This window comes from Jatropha curcas, chromosome 3, assembly GCF_041381405.1.
Source record: "Jatropha curcas cultivar XTBG-Jc1 chromosome 3, XTBG_Jcur_1.0, whole genome shotgun sequence".
In the NCBI taxonomy this organism is placed as follows: Eukaryota; Viridiplantae; Streptophyta; class Magnoliopsida; order Malpighiales; family Euphorbiaceae; genus Jatropha; species Jatropha curcas.
The window spans coordinates 28,997,217-29,019,861 of NC_143153.1; the positions used below are offsets into that span (position 1 = coordinate 28,997,217).

Consider the following 22,645-nt stretch of genomic DNA (forward strand, 5'->3'; position numbering starts at 1 on the left):
ATAAAAATAGATTTTATTTGCTGCGTCATTGTTTTATTTTTAAGGAATCATTACTTGTTGTCGAAATTATATAAATAAATAAAAAGTATTTTATTTTTAAGATGAATAGATTATTTTTATTTTAATATTTTACATAAATAAATAAAAATATTTATCCAATAAAAATAATAATTTATTCATTGATTGGGTAAATTTTGAAATTAGGGTGCTATTATAACTAAAGTTAAAGTTAAAGGTACTATAAGAAGAAAGTTTGATTTATGATATAATTAAAACTATCTGCAAAGTTTTTGATTTTTTTTAATGATTTAGCCAATAATAAAATGTTTACTGCCAACTTCTCTCTCTCTATATATATAATTACTGAAACGGAAAATTCTTTCTCATTTGGCAAAGAAAATAAAAATTCTCTTTTAGCCATGCAAATTTTTTTTTCTCTTTTAAGTTTAACTCAAAATATTTAGATGAATCGTGAATTTTAAAGGAAAAAAAAATCCTCATAAATGAACATTAAAAGAGGTGCTCATTAATTATAATTTTTCAATATAAAAAACAAAAGTAGCCACTCAAATTTTCAATATTCTTTTTTATTTCTCATTAAACTAACCTTCTTCTGAAAATTCTAAATAGATAAAAAAAAGTATAAATAATTCGAGTTGACTCAGAAGTTGCTTGAACTTAATTTATAAAAAGTTTAGAAAGGTTTGGCTCAAATCGAGTTCAAACTCAAGCTCGATTTTGAGTCTGAGCCAACTCGTTTAGCGAATGAGCAAAACTTGAGCCTAATGATAATATTTCAATTCAACTTCTTCAAGTCTTATTGAGCGTTTATCACTGTTAAGCCTTTTCTACTCGAAGTAAATAGGTTTAAAATGAATTAACTCGAGTTGAGCTTGAACTCAAAATTTCTTGAGCTTGCATTTATATTCTACTCTATCAATATTATTACTCAATGCAACCGATATACTAATTTAATTACCAATATATAGAAAACAAATAAAAAAAGAGAATCAATATACTAATTTATTTGATTGATTTCTGACCATAAAATATAAAATATAAATTAGCCCTAATGCATAAACCATAATTAGATTAACTAAACCTTGGGTTGTTATAATAATCTAATATAAAATTGAGACCAAATGCCTTGTTAATACTAATGTTCATCAAATAATTATTACTTTCCCACGTGTCAATAATTCATAGGGCCAACGGCACCCATAGAAAAAATACTAAAAATTAAATTAAAAATAATATATATATATGTTCCAAATTCTTTGTCTAATTAATAGTTGAATAATGTAATATTCCAATTAAAATTAAACAGTTTCACCCTCAAATCTAAAAAGAGCCCTTTGCTTATAATTGCTTATAAAGGATTCGATAGCATCTAAACTACTTTCTGATTATAACTCAAAGGCTACCTTTGGCTGCTTAAACCAGTAAGTAAGCTTTTCTTCAAACCCTTATTTTCTGTCTTAACCAAACATTAATCTCTACTTATTATTCATATTAATCAAGATTTGCTTTAATCACTTCCTTAATTTTTTTCAGACAGAAACCCTAAAAAGATTGATTCTTATACATCATCATGGGAAGAGGGAAGATTGTGATTCGAAGAATTGATAATTCTACAAGCAGACAAGTTACCTTTTCGAAACGACGAAAGGGTTTGATTAAGAAAGCAAAAGAGTTGGCAATTCTTTGTGATGCAGAAGTTGGACTTGTTATCTTTTCTAGCTCCGGCAAGCTTTATGAATTTGCAAATACCAGGTTTGACATTTATCAATATAAATTTTCATTTATTTGTTATATGAAATTATTATTAAAATCTAGCTATCTTTTTGGGAAATTTAGCAAGTTCTACACCTTCAGAATATTCACTTCTTCCTGCAAAAAATTACTATATTCAATTTAATTAAATGTATTTAAAATATTTTAAAGATATGATGATTAGATAATTAGGGTTTGGTTACATAAAAATCTTGCATGTATCAACTGAAGAAAAATAAGAGAGGATATGTTCTGCAGTAATTAAAATTAAAAGCTTTAAGTATAGATGCTGCTTGGATATTCAAAGTCATATTAACTAATTTATAAGATGTAATAAAATGCAATATATAGGATGAGTATTATGAATTTTAGCTGATAAGATCCATAAACATGAGATCCCATTCAAGAGTACTGTTTAACTTTCTTCTAACTGGTTTTTCTCCTATAATCGTTTTTCTTTGTAGCAATCGGAAAAGAATTGCATGAAAGGTTCCGAAGAGGCTTCTAGGCAAAGAGATTTTCATTAGGAGAACAGAAAATGACTAAATGAGAGTACAAATGAATGATCAAGAAGAAAAAAAAAAGAAATGAGAGTACTTCACATTTGTTATAGGATTTGAACTTGCTTATGTAGTAGAGATGTATATATCATTGATAAAAAAGGAGAGAATAGCTTTTGGAACCCATTTGGTTTAGAAGAAAAGATGTATATATCATTGATATAAGCAAGTTGTATGGATAAAGTAACTATTGATGCAATCCAACAAAGATATGATAAACATATTAGAAAGTGAAAAGAAGGGAAAAAATTTATAGAATGAGAGAGATATGGTGAGTATGTAAAGAAACATACTTTAGGTAGCAAAATTATTGCCAATTGAATATACATTAGGGAAAAGAAGGTTCAAGACTTGTGAAGTTTTAGATTGGTGGTTTGTCAAATTAGGAAAAAATATAGGTTTAGGATTTCAACTCCAAATGTTATATATAGTCAAGTCTTGATACCACAGTAAACAACCAGTTAAAAATTTAGACCAGAGAGTGAATGGCTGAAATAAGGTTTCTTATATTATGTAATTAATATAACTCCAACTCTTATTAACTCTACTCTTTACATGGAAATCATAAAATCCTTCTTCTTATCAGTCACCTTTCATCATTTCTTTGTGAATTGAAAATTCTCTCCAATCTTGTAATACTATGAAATAGGTACAAATATTAAATTTGATAAAATTCTGATTAATTAGCTTATCTATACTTCAAATCTAACCTAATCTTTCTTCTCTTATTCAGTTAATTATGCCACACCTATTTGAAAGTTCCCAACATCATGTTTTGTTTTCTTCCTACCTCTTTGTAGCTAGGTTCAAAGCAAATGTTATGTTTGCATACAAGGATATATTTGTCTTTGCATGGTGGAATTTCCTCTCTTATGCAACACTATTTGAAAGTTCCCAACATGTTTTGCTTTCTTCTGATTGCCTTGTAGCTACCTAGGTTCAATTCAAATGTCATGTTTGGATACAAGGATAATTTGTCTTTGCATGGTGGAACACTATCTTTTTTCCAATCTAAGTAAAAACCTGTAAAACATAGTATTTTCCTTTTATGGAAAAGTATCATTTCATTATTAAATAAAAAGTTTTGATCTTTAAAAAACAAAGCATGATGTATACAAAGGTGCATACTTGGATTATAGATAGATGTTATTGTTAGGTTATATACCACAATCAATTACATAGATCAAGTTGATATTTAATATCCTAGTCCATTATTTTAAGGAATTATATATTAAAATTCAATAAATTAGTACTAAGAAATGATGTTACCCACTTAACAAATTCTGTCTAAAGAGATATTATTGAAAAGCTAACAATACTATAAAATAACTTTAATTAATGTATCTCTCTAAACAAAAATTAATCAAAGCATCCAAGGCTAATCAAACAACCTAGCTTTTTGTGATACCTTTGTGTCCTTAAATATTTGGCCTTTTGTTATGGATGCATTGCACGCTTGGCTTTTAAGGCAACTTTCATAATTTTTAATTGAATATAAATAAAGTAACAGTAAGGTAATAGTTTTATTAAAATAAATAATCTGTCCTATCCTGCTTCATATGCATGCTTAGCACTTCTTTTTGACAGTAGATAAACTTCAATCCCATAATGGTTTGTGTTATGCTATTCTAGTAGATTCAGATAGTGTTTCGCTGTTTTTTAAATAATTTTTAGTGTTTTAATCAGTCAAAACAAATGTTATTTTTTATATTGTTCGGTAATATAGCGTTTGAATTAAATTTTAGAGTTGAAGGTAGTGTTTTATAAAATATTAATTCCTGTAATGTTCAACTTTTAGCATTTATGAAAATCTACTCAAAGAACTACTAACTACTAAAATAACTAAAAACACTACTAAAGCATCTAATGACTATGAAAACAGCTAATTTTGCCGAACATGACTTTTAACATCAAACCCCTTTAATAACAAGGTCAAATGACCAAACAAATCCTAAATTTGGAAGAAAATGTGTTAGAACTCTCAAATAGATCATTATGCATTTAAGTTTAAGGCCTGGAGGGTTTTTTTCCTTTTTCAAAATTATTAACCATACACGATAAGTACCAAAAAAAAAAAAAAAAAAGGAAAAAAATAGCATATGTCAACATTCTAACATAGTATAATGCACATAATTGTATTACATTCTATTATGACTTATATATCAAAAGTATCTTTAAGTATTTTGATTTTCACTGCATTTCCTCTCTTTACACCACCTTCTCATGCTAATGTCTATGCTTATTTCATTTTTTTTTTTTTATATATAAATAAAAATAAAACAAGGGTGTTCAAAATTTAATATTCCTTTGTAAAATTTTCTTATATTTGACATATAAAAATGTTATATATGCATATAATAAACAGAATTGAAATGATGGACTATATATTAAATTCCCAATTGTTCAAAAATTTTACGTGTTAATCATTAACCCATAAAATAAAGATCACTATATATTGAGAATTTGTTATTGGATTTATAATAGTTGGCGTTAATCATAATTGAAATCCTAAATTTACTCAAAATTTCGAAATTTTAGAAAAATACAATATCAAGTCTTTTGATTAGGAGAAGATCAAACGTTGTGTTAAAAATCAAGTAATAAAGATAATTGATTTCATATCAATCTTATTTGTTGAACTTACCCCTAAATTCAAAAAAAAAAATAATCAACTTTAGTTTATTCTAACTAATTAACTTTATTTTTTTAACATTGTGATAACTGAAATCAAATGCAATTCAAAACGCATTTGGGATGGTTAAATAAAGATTTTATAATTCCAACACTGAAAATTTATTCTAAAAAATTAATATTTTCAATGTGACGTTTTTTATAATAATAGATAAAAGGAAAATACGAAAATATATCCGTCAATTTATAACTTTAATTGAATGACACTCAATTTTTTGTGAAGGTTATAAAATTTAGTACATGTTCAAATTTGCTAGAGCGAGTGAATCAACAAAGAAGAGCTTACATGTCAAGCTTTCCAAACTATTTCTCTCTCTCTCAAATTTTTAAGCTGTTACCTTCTTTTCTCTTTCTTTATTCTACCATTGTTTTAGAATCAAAATGGCTTTTGTTGCTCCTGAATTCGAATTAATTATTCAACCTTTTAGAATCCTTTCTTTTCAACAAATTTGTGGAAGATTTTGAATCTTTCTCCTTCATTTCCGCCGTCAAAACAGCCTCCTTCCTTCCTTACCTCTCCTTTTTCTCCAATTCAGATCTCTCTCTACAAAATTCTTTCTTCATGGTCATTTCTTTAAAGAGCAGCAGTAATAATAAAAAACACCAAAAAAAAAAAAAAAAAAGAACCTCTTTTATAATGACAAGACCAAAATATATGCACGGAACCCAAAAGCAAAACATCAAAACATCAATGCAAAAATAAAAAATTTCTAGACAAAGAGAAATTCCTCCAAGGGTAAAAAAATTTTTTTTTTTTTTTTTTAAATTGCGCAGTTCTTGCACTTAGCATTCCTCCAAGAGTGCAAGTCCTAGCCAGAAGAGAAATTCTTCACTTGGGACTTTCCCTTCAAAATTAACCTCTCTGATCTGATTTATGATTAAAAGTTCTTAAAAAACTATCCATAAATTAAAAATGAAAACAAAATAAAGTTGATAAATTAAAAATTCTTACATCACTAGTTCACATATTTAGAATCTGCTATGTGCAAAAGCACAGTTATAAAGCCTGAAAAGGCATTACTGTCACCAAGTTGTCTGCCCAAGAAGAAAAATAAGTAGAGACATCAATTTACCTAAACATGGAGAAAAAAAAAAGAAAAGATAAAATAGACATCAAAATAGATACTCAACGAGTCATCAACCACCCATGCAATACAATTCTCAAATATAAAAAATCTTTTATCAAAGTGAGTCTGTTCAAAAGATTAAACTACCAGTTACAATATCCAAGCACCATTGTAGGCAATCATGACAAATTTTAGTGGTTCTTGGCTAATTATGAGAATTTGCTAGCATACAGGACATTGGAAAGGCTACAAAATTGAAAACTTCTGCAGATCACAAAATGTAATGGATGCTATATTTTTATTTGTACTGGATTTACCGATTTCTTGTCCTTAATAGATTTTCATGACAAAGCATTCAACTTGATATTCGCCAGATATAAAGCATATATCAGAAAGAAAAAAACACATAATACCACAAAAGTTGCTTTTCTAGCCAGCACTATTTTTGAAGTGATGCCACCACTTTTTGCTTATTTTCTAAATATAAGAACTATGCTTGTGCAAAATATGATTCTTTTTTGTCTTTTCAGCAGCATGAAATCTGTTATTGAACGATACAACAAAACAAAAGAGGAACACCAGCAATTGCTGAATCCAACATCAGAAGTTAAGGTAAACTCTACTAGTTGCTCCTCATTTCCTTCAATGCAATTTTACCACCATCATAATAGTTATATCATGAGAAAATTCTGTTCATTTTTTTTAAAAAAATAAAAAAGCAAGATATTCTTTGAGAAGATTCTGTTGCATTTAACTCCCCTAATTGAGCAAATATCAATCAAAAACGTAAAACTGCTAATTTGTCTCGATTGAGTTAGCAACTATGGGTTTCAGAAGGCAAAATGAAAGCAGCAGCACACAGAAATTTACTGAATGTGATAGTGGAAAAACTTGAATTGTTTCAACGCAAAACATGATGTGGACCAACGTGATAGCTTAATTACCGAATCTATATGTTAACATGAACTGCATATGGATTACTATAAGACATTCGTGTCATCATAACTTGCTCGGAACAAAATCAATATCTGCTTCTAATAATATGTCCACATTTTGGCTTAGTTCAGAGCACATAGGGTGAAAGAAAGAGAGAAATAGAATATCAAATGATATATGATTCCCACATGTAAGGTCTATGAGTTATCACATAAAAATTAATGTAGTAAAGCATCAATACCAATTGATCTATGATTAAACTAATCTGTTCATAAAATAAAAAAGACTACAATCTAAGTCCAGTAAAAAGGCATCATAAATGACTGAAATTTCCAGAAATTGAATGGCTATATCTATTTTCATTTTAATTGAGCTTAAACAGGTTGAGACAAAGTCCTACTAAAGTTCTTTGAAACATGCATTTTCTTGAATCTGTAAGAAATAATAAGTATTTTGAGATGAAAAACTTGTATCGCCGTGAAGTTACTTGAGTCAATTAAGCACAGACACGTATACAAGTATATTAAAAAGTCTATGACCAAGAAAACTGTTCAAATTTTGATCACTCCATAGGTTCCGTAAAGCAATATTTATTGTTATTGATGGCATCTCCTAATTGCTATATGACTACAGTAAAGGAATTTATAAAAATTTTGAAAAAGCATATCACAAATCATATCACAATACCTAATCAGCCTTAAAAGCAGATGCAAGCCCTAGTTCCCATTTATATGAAATTCCTATCAAATGGCTAAATTTGAATTTTCAAAATGTTCATAGTTTGTACTTCCTGCTTTCAATTCTTTCATTTGCTTTATTCAGAAAAACAAAAATTGCAAAATTACTAGTTTCTTATCCATATATTACTTGTATCATTTTAGCAAACTCTTATAATTCTTTGGTTTAGACAGCTGAGCTAGTCAGTTCAGAAAATTCATATTAAATTATCTAGTAACTCATCCTCAAAATATTTGGAAGCTTATCTCACAATTAGCATGCCATTTATGCATTAAAAATGCACATCATTGCATGCACATCTTATTTATATGCTTAAACCTTATACTGGATACTTGACTTTAAAGTTCTGGCAAAGAGAAGCAGCAATCTTAAGGCAACAACTGCACAACTTGCAAGAAAGCCATCGGTATGATCCTTCTACTTGAAATTACTATTATTGTACCATTTATGAGAAGGCTAGCAGGTTGAAATGAGTGAATTTAAAAATTGATAGCATGAAAAAGTTAAGTTGGCAAAGCCAAATTCATGTTATCTAGTCTCAGACCAAGTGGTCAAAACTCAAAAGAGATAAAAGTGAATATACAAAAAGGACCTAACAGCTGAAAATAACACATATCTAAAGATTTTTCCCTGAAACGATTATCAATAACAATGTCATAAAGTTAAACAAGCATTCTCTAAAACATTCCTAATAGGTTCCAAAAACCACATGTTATTCAAGCATGACAACAGTTAGTGATAGTAAACTGCAAATTGTGCATGTACACATATAACTAAAAACTCTAAGAAATATGAGATAAGTGAACCCATTCTATGTGTCAAATGTTATTCAAGCATAACAACAGTTAGTGATAGTAAACTGCAAATTGTGCATGTACACATAATAACTAAAAACTCTAAGAAATATGAGATAAGTGAACCTATTCTATACGTCAAATGCAATGTCTACTGATTAAGCTAAATATATATTCTGATATCGCAGACAACTGTTGGGAGAACAACTTTATGGTTTGACGGTCAAAGACCTACAAAGCCTAGAGAATCAATTGGAAATGAGTTTGCGGGGGATTCGCATGAAAAAGGTTCAAAATTTTGCTATTCTAATATATGTCGTATATAATTTCATGCGATGACTTGTAATTATCATACATTATATTTCAATTTCTACAGGAACAAATCTTGACTGATGAAATACAAGAGCTTAGTCGAAAGGTCCTTCGAAAAACTCCATCATTTTCTCACAAGTTGCTGTTATAACCTATTTCCATTCCAATATTAATTTTCCAGTTCTCATCACAGGGAAACCTTTTTCATAAGGAAAATGTTGAACTGTATAAGAAGGTAAACCTCATACGTCAAGAAAACATTGAGTTGTACAAGAAGGTAATAAGACTTGATTACTCAGACACTTCAGGCAACCACAGTAACTCACTTAACCAACTTCATATTCTGAAAAGTTAAGACTATATAGACAATGAATCTAAAATCATTGCTAAGTTCAACCATGGGCTTATTCTTTCAGGTTTATGGTACAAGGGAAGAGAATACAACTGGAAATTCCTTTCTTATGTATGGGTTCAACGGTGAAGAAAATTCTTGCATCCCGACCCATTTGCAACTAAGCCAGCCTGAAACCCCAAACACCGAGGCACCACCCAAAGCAACAGAGTAAAAGTAAGAAGAAGAAAGACTTTTATCCTTGGACAGCAGGTCGGCAGCATGAGTTCATACACTTCTACATTGATATCAAATACTGTGTTTATCAAATCGCAGCTGTCTAAAATCAACACTGCGATTGAGACAAATAGGTAAACCACCCAAGAATAGAAATAAGAATGTCAGTCACTTGATCTAGACAAAATCAAATATGAACGTCAGTCATTTGATATAGGCAAAATCAATCAGCATAATAAATCTGACAGTGTCTATCATGTCTTGATCCATGCATGAAGCCACCCAATATCTATGTAAATTTGCATATCATGAAATAAAAATATAGCGTGTTTAAAATTTTGCTCAGACATCTATATATTATTTTATTTTTTTAGGTAAATAAGAAGATCTAAATGTAATTCTTCTTCCTGTGTTTGAAAAGAAATTGAAGGCAGATTCATTTATGGACCACATATATAACGATTAGCAATTACAAGAGAGATCACATACAATAACAACGGCATGCATGAAAATTGATTTTTCAACAAAGCTCTTTCAAAACCTGCTCCAGAAAAATAAAAAAAATATAACATGGATCAGAAAATGAGTCCATTCACTATAAATTATAATTGAATAAAAGATAGGCCATTACGAACAGAATATAGCAGTGGGAAAGAAACCTTTGCTTACTCATGCCATTCACTTCGGTGATACCCAGCAACTAAATGAATGAATGATTTTTATTCAATAGGTCAAGTACTTCCTCACTCACGCTAACAAAAATTTGGGTTTTCTTCCAACATAAGGACATGGACCTAAATTTATACTATGAGGCATGCAATAATTTTCAAACTAAGAAGGATTTGGAATCTCCTTCAATTATAGAGCTTGTTCAAAGCAGCTTGCATTGACAATAGACTTGGGCCTCCTTACGAAAGATCCACAAGGGCCCTGCAGCTAAAAATTGGGCTTTACAGAAAAAGAGAAGCACTGAATTCACAACCTAACAGCTAGGTGTAGCTCGATTGTGCTGCAGGAAATTTGAGATAGTCACCAAATACTATAACCTAGGTACTACCATATTCTGAGAAGTACACTCCTTGGCCAATGTAACACTCCTTGGCTAATGTAAAAAATAAGATGTCCAAAACAAACTTAAAGGGTATCAAGGGATACTTTTAAAGTGCTTAATAAAAGCAACAGCATAAGCTTAGTTTCTCGACACAGTATCCAATCTGTTTTCTCTTTTCTTTTTAAATTTTTCCTCTTTTGCTACAAGTGTGCAAGTCCAAGGTGAGTGAGATCTTCCAAGAGATTCATTTTCATAATCTTGTTCAAGCATAGGTTATACATTCCTTCAAAACAGCTCATATTTTCTGACAGCTGACGTTCACACGCCGTTTGAGCACTATAATAGATAAACAAACAAAAACCAAAATGCTTGGCTGTCTGCTATTTGCCTTTCAACCTGAATGGCTTAACCCCTACCTCAAACCATAGAGACAAAAATAACTAACAACTAAAAACATCAAACAACACATGAAATTTTTACTTGTTATCATAATTCGACTCACAAGAAACCACTACAACTTAAAGATGAACAAAAATTTGAGGTCAAACAAACACGAGCAAGCAGCAAACAAAAGAAATTTCTAACCTGCAAGAGGGTCAATATTACAAAATAACTAGTGTTCTATAATAAACCTCGATCACAAGGTGGATAAGTATAAATAAGCTAATCACAAGTAAGTTTTTTTGGTTTCCTTTTATATGCTTTGAAACTGAATTATGTCGGTGTTTGCAGCTAGAAAGGATAAACAAATTCATCACCCCATTGTATTTCCCATGAGAAGCAGGATACACAACACCACATAGCAAAATTGTGAAAACATCAATTCAGCTAGTTTTCAAGATTCACATTTTGTAAGATGTTATGGATGACTAAACTATCACCAATCCATGAAAGCACGTAACCCCAACCCCGCCCCGCCCCGCCCAACCCCCCCCCCCCCCCCAAAAAAAAAAAAAAAAAGGAGAAATACTCCAGGGTGACACAAATGCTACCATAGGAGTTGAGAAAACAAGCATCTGACTGAGCAGCTATTCAAAATATAGATGTTTATGACAAAAGCAAGAAAGGGCAATGTGGTTTTCCTTAATATCTGAAATTAATGACTGGCGCAAATGTTTGAATTTTGACACTCAATTATAGTGTCAAGAAAAGGTCATTGTGCTACTCTGGCATATTCAAATAAGCAGGAAAAACTTTACATTTTCTTACTGGGTCTAATTTCTTGGCATTCTTCACAAGTCCACAGTTAGGGCTGTAATTCAGCCAAACCGGTCATGAATGGCTTGAGGCTCAGCTTAAAACAAGCTCATTTAAGCACATTTGATAATTTTAACAAGCACAATTTGAGTCTAATTATCGAGCTCAAATAATAAACGAGCCAAGCTCGTGCTCAAGCTAAAGCCTGTAAAGAGGCAAAGTTTTTTACTTCTTTTTTTTTTTTTTCTTTTTACTATAATCTGTAAAGCCTATCTCGAGCTCGAGTAAACCTCTAATAAGAGGAGCTTAGTTCAGCTCATTTACAGCCCTACAGCCAGTTAAGAGCAACATGCCACATGCAACAACTGCAAGTATCCTCTTCAATCCAATTTTCAAATTTTTGACAAATTTCATTACCAAATAAACAATAAACAGGAGAACCTTCCAATAACAAGGCCATAATACAACCATAAAACGATATTTAACCAAGGGCAAATAATCAAATAAAACAGTAAACACGATCCTAATTCCTAACATAACCTCAACCAAGCGAAATGAAAAAAATTCCTAAAGCAGGCGGGCCAAATTGAAACCTCAATAGCAGCCAAGAAACAACTCGAAAGAGACGAGAAATCACAAATCCACCGAAATACAAGGAATCTAAAGTTAGAGAAACATTAAAAAAAAAAAAAAAAAAAAGCGAGTTTAAAATGTTGAAAATGCAGAATCAATGTATTAGCTATGTGAAAGAGCCAATCATGATCAAAGCAAGAACGAGATTGAAAAGAGCAAAAAAATGAGAGAAAGAGAGGATCAGATTCTTCACCTTGTTTGCTCGTTAAAAGAACTGAAAGGCAATCCCAGAGAGAAAAAAACCTGCGGGAAATGTTTAAACATGTGACGAAGACTAGAAGGGACTTTAAAAATATCTTGGCGATGGTTGGAGAATGTGACAGGTGGTCCATGCCGACGTAACAGTTTTCATTAAAATAATTTAATACTAATTTTATTAATACGTTAAACATGCATTCATGCTTTATTGAACCTTGATAATATTACTGGTATATTTTAATTTTTAAATTGTATAAAGTACAAAATTATAAATCCTTTTAACTATTATTTTATTATATCTCGAATAAATATCGACAATAATTTTAGTTCATTAGATTATTCAAAAATTTTAATAAAAAATATTTTTTTATGAAAGTTATAAAATTAAATATATTATTTTTTGAAAACCTCTAAATAAAAAATAAACATATTTTTCATTTTTATTATAGGTCTACAATACTCCAATTTATTAATATCAAAAATCCCCGGTTTAAATTTCACAATTTCATGAATATTATGTATGGAAAGTTAATGAAAAAAATAGAAATTAGAAAACTTCTACGTTTCAAAATAAAATAAGAAAAAAACTTAGACAATAATCGTTGGATTAATTTTCTTTTATATAGAAAATAAGAGAATGGAAAATATTTCCTATTTATAAATGCTAAGAAAACATTTCTTTTATCATGGAAAAGATTTGTGCATTCCAAATTATTTTTTCTTAAAAACAATTTTCTGTTTTCTTTTCTTTTCTTTTTTTTTTTTTTTTCAAGTTTCAAATAACAGGAAGAAGACTATAAACAATTTATCACTGAATATATTTGTTAAGCAAATTAATTTCAAACGTGTAATTGAGTAAATTTCCTGGAAACCCAATCCTGGGATGGAAATTTGTATGGAGCCCAAGAAATCCGAACATCCCCATTTTATTTGAATTTACGGGCCCAACCCAAATTGGATAACCTGCCTCTAAAAGCCCCACAAGTGGAATAATAAAAAGAAAAAGGGCAAAAAAGGATCATCACTCCAACTGAATTTGGGATAAATTTTGTAATATTCACATTTAGTGTAAGTGAATTGAAAATGTAGAATTTATTACAAATTAATTTTAAATAGAATTTATTTATAAATGAATTTTTCACATTTGTAATAAATTTAAAATTAAAATTTTAGTTCTTTTTATTTTCTAAAATACCCCGAGCATGATAATCTTAGAAGACTAAAAGCATAGTCAAAACTAAGAAAAAACCATTTGGTTGTAAAATATAATTTTTATATTTTTAAGGATTAAAATATATATTTTTTTAATTTCTTAGGGGTGCGGTGGTCTCTTCAAATTTTCATCCAGTACCGCCCTAGTTAGGAGGATCGATAGTTTTATCATAAAATTTTGGTGTTTAAATTTATAAAATTCATTTAAAAAATTATACATTTCTTAATAAAATTTGATTTAATTATACTCAAATATGTAGAATTAAATTCGCAAAAATTAGATCTTCATTTTTTTCATAATAAATAAAAAAATTTGAATTTATAAATAAATCACATAAAATTTTATAAAAATCATTTATTATAAAAAAGGATCATTATATTCTGTACGAGAAACCATAAAATTTTCTGCTAGCAATAGCATTATGCAGTTTATAATTTAATTTTACATTTTTTACTATATAATCTAATTTTTATTTTTTTGTTGAAAAAAAAACAAAAAAATCTAATTTTTATTTTAAAAAAGAAGAATATATTCATACAATAACTCAAAGTATTAGGTACTATTTCCATATATATATATATATATCACGTTTACATCATATATGACCTAGTAATATAATTAAATGAAATATTGAATCAAACATATAATAATTAATAATAAAGTTTGATGATAAAAAGAGAGAGAAAAGAAAGGGAAAAAGCTATCATTCCTTCCCAACTTAGGTGGGCCAATGCCTCTGGATCCAACAACATGTTATGTTGTTAGCTAATGCAACTGGCATTGGTACCAACCCCCTCTTTCACTGCTTCTCTGCTACAAATTTCTGGTAACAACTGACCAACACAAAATGAAACAGTCTTCAGATTAATCATGAGCACCCAAAAACCCTAAAATCTAGATCTACATCAAAAACAAATAATTAATGTTTGAAGAACAGTTTCAAATTGTTCTTTTAACTGTTTTTTGACTTCAATAATTAAAAAACTAATACCAAAAAGTTCCTTCTTTTGAGTTTTGAGTATCAAAACTGTACAGTTACATAATGAAACGCCACAGAAGATCTGCATATATAATATATGCAGATCTACTGTATCTCTCAAACAAGCAGATCCATAGTAAGTGATTTGATAATAAGCAATTAATAGATCTGAACAGAGCTACAAACATTAACATATAATGAACTAAAACTTCAAAATAAACCTTCTAATTAACAGCACAAACAAAAATATTAACTTTTTAATGTAAATCATCAACATCCCATCTAGCATCTTTCACCGTCAACACTTTTGAATGATGGATTCTTGATAATGGCAACCTTCATCGAAGTTTTGTGAGTAACTAACAGCGTCATAATGAAAAGATAGAGGCTTTGATCCATATATGCTGGTTTTTCCTTCTCTTACTAGCCTTCTTATCAAGTATCGCCATCTCCGGCTTCTCTTGATGCTGCTACTGTTGTTACTGTTATATTGAACGAGCTGGTACTCCATTCCGTCGTACACCGGGAAGCATGAAGGAGACATCATGCAACCGGCCGAGAGGCACGAAGATCCCCGGTGAGGTAGAGGAACGATGGCTTCTTTGTCCATTTCTTGAAGAAATGGGAGTTGATAGATAGGTGTGATTAAGTATGTGTATACGTGTGTGTTTGATGGCAAATCTTTTCTTGTATGGGAAATAATGTCTCTTGCAACAATATAATATGTTAGTCTTATGACTTGTGTTGTGTGTGTCCTTTTATAGATTTGAAGCATCTAGTAAAAATAAATTATATGCTTTTTTGCAATAATTTTTGTGGTCTTACCAATGTATTTTCCTCTCTTTTCTATTTTATTTTTATTTGGTGAGTTTTTCTTTATTTGAGTCAAATTTATATGTCTCTATTTTACTTTATTTTCATGAAAAAATATGATTTTATCCTTACATTTTGGCATAATTAACTACTTTATTTTTGCATTTTAAAAATTACATTATTTTGTTTTTGTAGTTTGTCTCCCTTAAACGAAATTATCCTTCTGTTCATTATTTGAGATTTAAGTCATTAGCGAATTTAAACTAGAGTGTAATTTTTAAAGTTCAAGGACAAAGTATTTAATTATGTCAAAATATAAGGTAAAAATGTAACTTTTTCTCCCTTTTAGTTCATATGTATATAAACTAGGGAAGTGTAACTTCACAAGAAATGCATAAAATATTTGTGTTTGATTTCCATTATCAATTCTACTTTTCAAAAGGTAAATTATTCAACTTCTCTTGCATAATATAAATAAATTCCTTAAGGATGGTCAAAGAAGTTGCATTTCCCTAACTAAATGCAATGAATTTACTAATTTATCATATTATCTTAATATACTTAAATTTACATTACATAGATTATTGCTTTTTGAAATTTGAGAGAAATTTACTTTTCAGTAAATTGATTTTTATATTAAATATATTCAAATTATACTTCCTTGGAAGTGCACTTCCCACGAGGTATACTTTCTCGAATATAGGCCCTTTTAAACCGTGCAGGCCTAAATATTCTTCGGTTTTTTAATAATTAATATTATTTCAAATAAAGCTTTTCAGTTTAATTTTTTTAATTTAATAATATTAAATACTGTTGAATTTTTCTAATCATTAAACAAATAATTAATAATATCATTAATATTATTTCAAATATTAAACATTCTCAGTTGCTTTTTCTAATGATTAATAAAATGATAATATTATTAATAAGATTATAATTAATAAAATTCCTAAACCATTTTCCTTATGCTATTAAAAATTTGTAAAACGGATATAAATAGAACCGAGTTGGCAAGAAAATTATATTTTGCATTCATTTTAAAAAGTTTTTCAATTTAGACATTTTTTTTATTCCTAAGAAGTCAATAGATCAAAATAATGTTATGGATTATATAGCAGAAGATAGTCCTCTACTTTGAATAGCATTCACAAAATTAATGATAATTTTTATGGTGGAGAAGACTCGAGATTAAGACCTCCTAAAATTCTATAAGACGTGAGAAGACTAAACAGACTGGATCTAGTTAGGTCAATTTAAACATTAATTGAGTTAACATAAATATTAATATTATTTTCAACATTTTTCAATAATTAATAATATAATTAATATTACTTAATGAAATTAATAATATTATTTAATAATTCATCAATAAATAATTCAAAATCATTTTTCTTATACTATTACACATTTGTAAATTGAATATGGATAGGAAAAAGTTTTCAAAAATTAAATCTAAAATTGATAATTATTAAAAAACTGAAGAGTTATTCTAATAAAATGAAGAGTTTTTTTTTATTAATACAATAAATTTATTATTTGGATTATTAATTATTGAAAAAAAACTAAAAAAATTCTATTAATGCATTAAACTTATTATAAGATTATTAATTATTAAATTCAATTAGTACATAATTGAAATTTAAGTCTCAAAATTTTAAAATGTAATGATAAAAACAAATATTATTTAAAATTTTTTAAAATATATAATAAATTTATACATTCTATGCAATGCATAGAGTCATTACTAGTTTATTTATGAATAGAAGAAGTAAAATATTAATTGAAATAAAGAGGAAATAAATTAGTGGCAGCAAACTAATAAATTATTAATGGAAATAAGTGGAATTACAAAGGACTTATATAATTAACTATTTGATTCATTCATAATATGGGATATTCGCTGAGTAGGCCTACAAAGGGGATAAAGCACTCCCTTTCAAGTGTTTAAAGAGACTTCATACCCATAGCTCAAACTCGAGACCTCTAGTTAAAAAAGAAGAGATCACTTCCATCTCATCTCACCTGGCGGTTATAATTTTTATCAATTTGATGTTAATGAAATATTATGATCTCAATAACTTCTTGTTTAGGCAGTAATGTTACCCTTTAATCTAGTGTAAAAAGATAATTTTAGAGAAAAATAATTGGATTAGGATAACAAGGCTGATTTTACATAGATGCGTTGACCGAATGTCCTGACTTGAGTTAATTTAATATACGTGGCGAATATCCATAAGTTGACAAAAATAATTAATGAAGTGCAATAAAAACAGTATTTACCTGAAATTTTAGAAGTCAAAGAAACAGCAACATATGATCTACTATTATAACTTATCTGTATCAAAATAATTTTTAAATTAAATTTGAAATTTCTGAAATAAATTATTCATTATTTTATTTTAATTAAATTTAACAAGCTAAAAGGTTCTTTTATTCTACTTTATAAAGAAAGAGACAAATAGAATTAGCAAACTATGGTGGATGTGTTAATTCATTAAAGCTCTACTACTAGATAATTGTTTGTCTTAGAATCAAAATCATGACTTTGTTGGTTGAGGGGGCACATCTGCTTATAACTACTACCAAATATTTCAATTTTTCATTTTCTTTTTTTAATTACTATGATATAACAAATAATTAGGTTGTAATGTCAAGCTAATCATGAATTGTTTGAAACTTATCGTTTAATAAATAAATCCTACTCAAATTTCAGCTTGAGTTCAAGTCTATAATGGTAAATTTTCATATTTTTTTTTAACTATAAATTATAAACGATTCCACATTAATTTGATTTTTCAATGCCTTTATTAATTTGAACTCGAACTCAATAGAATTTGACTTGACTCAGCTCCTTTAAAGCAGTACAAATAATTATGTTGAATTTTTCTACATGGAAATGGAATATATTTGGTTTTTCATTGTGAAAATGACATAACATATATGCATACTGGGACATCTTATTATTATGAAACGTTCGACTGGTAATTTGGTAAAGGTGACGCATAACTGTAACAAGGTTTAGTGGAGGAAAAAGAAGGGAAAACAAGAGCCACCAAACCAGTGATTTTGCTTTTCAAAATATTTATTGCAGAGATCCAGAATGTGTAGGAACAAATCATAAACACGGAACAAAATAGAAAAAACAAATTATTTCATAAGACACTGAGGTTCAAGGTACCTAGATAAGGAAACATGCACCCTAACCAATCCTAAATTCATTTTTTAAAGAACTCGTCTTTTTATTGTATTGTTGAGAATTAGTTAGGGAATATTAAAAAAATTTAACTTATAATACTAAAAATATTTAAAATAATAAAATTTTCGCATGTCAATTGAGTCATGTTCGAATATTTAGTTAAATAAAATAAATATAATTTTTGGAAAATAATTAAAAGCATGTGATTTGGTACTACAGAACCTGCAAAGCCAGCGATACCCACAAAAAACGAAGTGTTGTGGGGACTATAGGTTGATTGTCGTGTTTTCTCTTAGTTTGTGTGAAGAGATAAGGGCAGAGACAGTACTGCCAAATGCAAGAAAGAAAAATAAAAAACATCTTCTTCTCTGTCTAATTTCACTATCTAAGATTCGTTGCCATCCATTGTTAATGTTTATCTTCTTCTCTGTCCTTGTTTGGTTTTTGTCTCAAGGTTTTAACAAATTCAAACTCTTTCAATCTCGATAGATCAATTACTGTCTTACTTTCACGTTGCATCATATTCAACAAAGCTTCTGCATGATTTTTCATTTATTATTACTATTTCACCTCTCTCTCTCTCTCTCTCTCTATATATATACATATACGTTCAGTATTAACTATATCTTGTCGTTTTGATGTTTGTGTTAAAGGAATATGAAATCTATAAATTTCATAAAATTCACAAAATTTTATATTTTATTATTTAATTGGACAATAAAATTTATGAATTTGAAAAAGTATTTTCAAATAAAATATAATGGTTTAAATTCCATTATTAATAAAAAAAATATGAAATTTAGAAATCTTAACAATGGAATTGGGGTTTATTTTTCCTTAATTAAATAAAAAGATATAAAAAAATCCGTTGAAGGTTTAAATTTCATCATTTAAATTACATAAATGCAAATGACTTCTTGATATATTTCTAATTTTATCATAGAAGAATCTTTTTTCTCTTTTATGCTAGTCTAAATTTACATAAATTAATAGGAAACTATTTTAAAGATATATTGTCAAAGAAATTGAAAATTTCTATTCAAAGAAGATAGTAAAATTTTATTTATTTAAAAAACATAAATTCAATTGCCGGAACATACAGTTATTAAAAGAGTTAAAAACTTTTACATACATACTAATTCTATAAAATAATAATAATAATAATTAGTGTAAAATTCAAAAGCCTACTATGGAATAAGAATTACATAGACATAATATTGCAATACAATTGGATGAGTAAATCACTATTTAAATTTGGAGAATAGGCTCCAATTTGATGGATAGTGTACTAACATTTTTTGCCAAGAGTATGAATTGTCACACCATGGTCCCCTCTATTATTTTCTTGTCTTAAAGAAAACAGAATAAAAATATATTGGTCCATTGCTAACTTATGTTGTTACTTTTTACATCCAAAGAGCATGTTCTTTAAAAATTATTACTAACTGGACTTTATATGTTGTTGTAAGCTGTGAGCCATGTGGGATTTTGGACAAACCAAATCAAATCAAATGTTGGACAAGGTGTTTGCAGTGGAGTCTAACATAATTGAATGAGGATGCTCTTAGGACAGAGTTGGTGAGTTCGTATGGGCAGAATAAATTCTATAACAGTAATTCATTTTGTTTTATACTTAGTTTCTGGTGGGTAAAATTAGCTAAGTTATGATACTGAATACTATAAAAAATAGTATTTAATGTGTTGACTAGAGCTACTTAAAAAGGTATTGTCAAATACAGCCTTAACAGCTATATTTTAATCAAGTGCTAATAATATTGGATTTATCTCCAAATTTTGAGAGATTTGAAGTTTAAATTTCAGTTGAAATAAAAAAATAAATTTTTAGTTATTTATGTTCAATTTTGAATTATTGAATCTTGAAATGATATTTTAATAGTAAGATGATTTACTAATTTTCAAGTGCTCATCAAGCAATATTTGAAAAAAATTAGACTAAAAGATTGCAAATATATAAATTATTTATAATAACTTTATACTACTCTATTCTTTTCCAACTAATGTGATGTCACTTTGTTGCAATGATTCATGCTTTTCAATAAAAAGAGGAAATAATTTATTTACAATAATGTTTTACATGGAGTGGAATATGAATTCTTTGCTTCTTATTAGAAAATAAGCAAATTATATTGTAAGCTGGAATAGCTCAGTTGGTTAGAGCGTGTGGCTGTTAACCACAAGGTCGGAGGTTCAAGCCCTCCTTCTAGCGATTTTTTATGGTTTTTTTTGTTCAAAGATATTAGATTCTAAGGCATTTATTTATTTTAACTATTTACTTATTTCTCCAAAAAAAATCTGCAATAAATAATTAATTTATATAAATTAGATTTTTCTTTCCATCTTATTCTCTCTTTTATGAATTTTGTTTATGGCCTTAATTATTTCACTTTCAAAAAATGAAATCTCATATCTGGGGTGAACTTATAAATTTTATCCTTTTTTTTTTTTATTACTAATGATATAAACAGTTGTAACTTTTGTTATTCCAAAAATAAAATTCTTCTTAATCTTTTAACAAGGAACCAGCATTAGTGAGCTTGTACAATATTTCTATATATCATTTTATCTTAAACCAATATATAGACTCTATTTGTTTATGAAAAATAATTTATTTGACAAATATTTTTTATATTTTTTAATGTGTAGAGATCGTCAGAAAATTAGTTAATTAAAAATATTTTTATTGTAAAAGTAAATAAATCATTTTAAAATATGTGTTTTTTATTGTAGAAAAATCTAAATCGTTTTAAAATATGAAATTTTAATAATTCTAAATTTGTTTTCTAAAAACAAACTATTCTCTATTTATTTTTCAAGTTTTGTTCTTTTATTTGCCCTTTAAGGTGTAAATAAGATATGAATTTTGATTTCAAATTCATAATTTTTAGGCCCAACTCGGTAGTCAGTATTTGAAAAGACTGAATTCGGAACAATTACTCCTTTAAGACCAACTTAGAACACTTGCATATGGGCCAATGGTCCATGAAATTATGAATTACAAACAACGCAGAATGTTTTGGGTATTGAAAATTCGTACTTATTTTTTCATAATTATATAATTAGAGTACAACAAATTTATGAATAAAATATATTTAATGTACTTTATTCTATATTTTCAACCAATAATAACTTGGAAAAATATGAATTAAAAATTTAATATTTCCATTTAAGGAAAGAATTATAAAATTTTTTATATATTAAAATAAATACTAAATTTTACGCATATATTCTAATTTTTGCTAGTTAAATTAATTAAAATTTTTTATTTATTAAAATACGATATTCATACGAAATATGATATTGATATACCATGAATAATGAATATTTTTTAAAAGAATAGGATATGATACACAATTACACATATCAAATCATATTATGCAAGATTTAAAAAAGTGTCAAAGAAATATTTGATATTAAAATATCAATCGTGAATTATCATCAACGTTATATTTTTAGGCTAAAATTGAAAAAAATAAAGAGAATTAGCTAAAAATGAAAAATGCATGAAATTTTGGATTTTTTTAATAATTAATCCATCCCTTGAGAGGGAACCTTGACATGGACAACCAATGTATGTGATAATGACGCATTTCTTATACTCATTACATGGGTTGGTGAGAAAAGAACCATTTGAAATCTTTGGTGGCCAAATTTCTCTCACAAAAATAAAAAATGATGTGCATCTTCTTAGGCTATATATCTTCGCTTTGTGGCTAAGAAATGAGGGAGTTTGGATAGGGCTTTCATGGCTGATTTTGGTGTAGCATTTTACATATCTCTCCCAAGATTTATTGTACTTTTTTTTTAATATATGGGAGATCCAACTGACCGGAATAATATTATGGACCGTACAACAAGAGTGGTACCCCCTTTGAATAACATTCAAAAAATTGATAATAATTTTATAA

The 22,645-nt window shown here is 28.1% G+C and overlaps 1 protein-coding gene, 1 long non-coding RNA gene and 1 other non-coding gene across 4 annotated transcripts; 2 read left to right on the forward strand and 1 right to left on the reverse strand.

The window, feature by feature from the left end:
• The first annotated feature begins 1,340 nt into the window (after nt 1-1,340).
• AGL21 (AGAMOUS-like 21) lies at nt 1,341-9,437 on the forward strand. Of its 2 annotated transcripts, XM_012224148.4 has the most exons (8): nt 1,341-1,442; nt 1,555-1,773; nt 6,622-6,703; nt 8,110-8,171; nt 8,748-8,847; nt 8,936-8,977; nt 9,065-9,148; nt 9,288-9,437. In XM_012224148.4, exons 2-8 carry the CDS (start codon nt 1,592-1,594, stop codon nt 9,435-9,437), a joined length of 702 nt encoding a protein of 233 aa, XP_012079538.1. In that variant the 5' UTR covers nt 1,341-1,442; nt 1,555-1,591. The 2 variants fall into 2 exon arrangements, with proteins under 2 accessions (XP_012079538.1, XP_089575221.1); XM_089719095.1 differs by lacking the exon at nt 9,288-9,437 and having other exon boundaries at nt 6,625-6,703; nt 9,065-9,226.
• On the reverse strand, nt 9,137-12,681 carry LOC105639940 (uncharacterized). Its single transcript, XR_001047142.4, has 2 exons — nt 12,514-12,681; nt 9,137-9,554 (listed from the first exon to the last, which is right to left on the reverse strand). It is a non-coding gene; the product is annotated as an uncharacterized LOC105639940 (long non-coding RNA).
• Nucleotides 12,682-20,872: 8,191 nt separating this feature from the next.
• On the forward strand, nt 20,873-20,946 carry TRNAN-GUU (transfer RNA asparagine (anticodon GUU)). The gene has a single exon. It is a non-coding gene; the product is annotated as a tRNA-Asn (tRNA).
• Nucleotides 20,947-22,645: the final 1,699 nt, after the last annotated feature.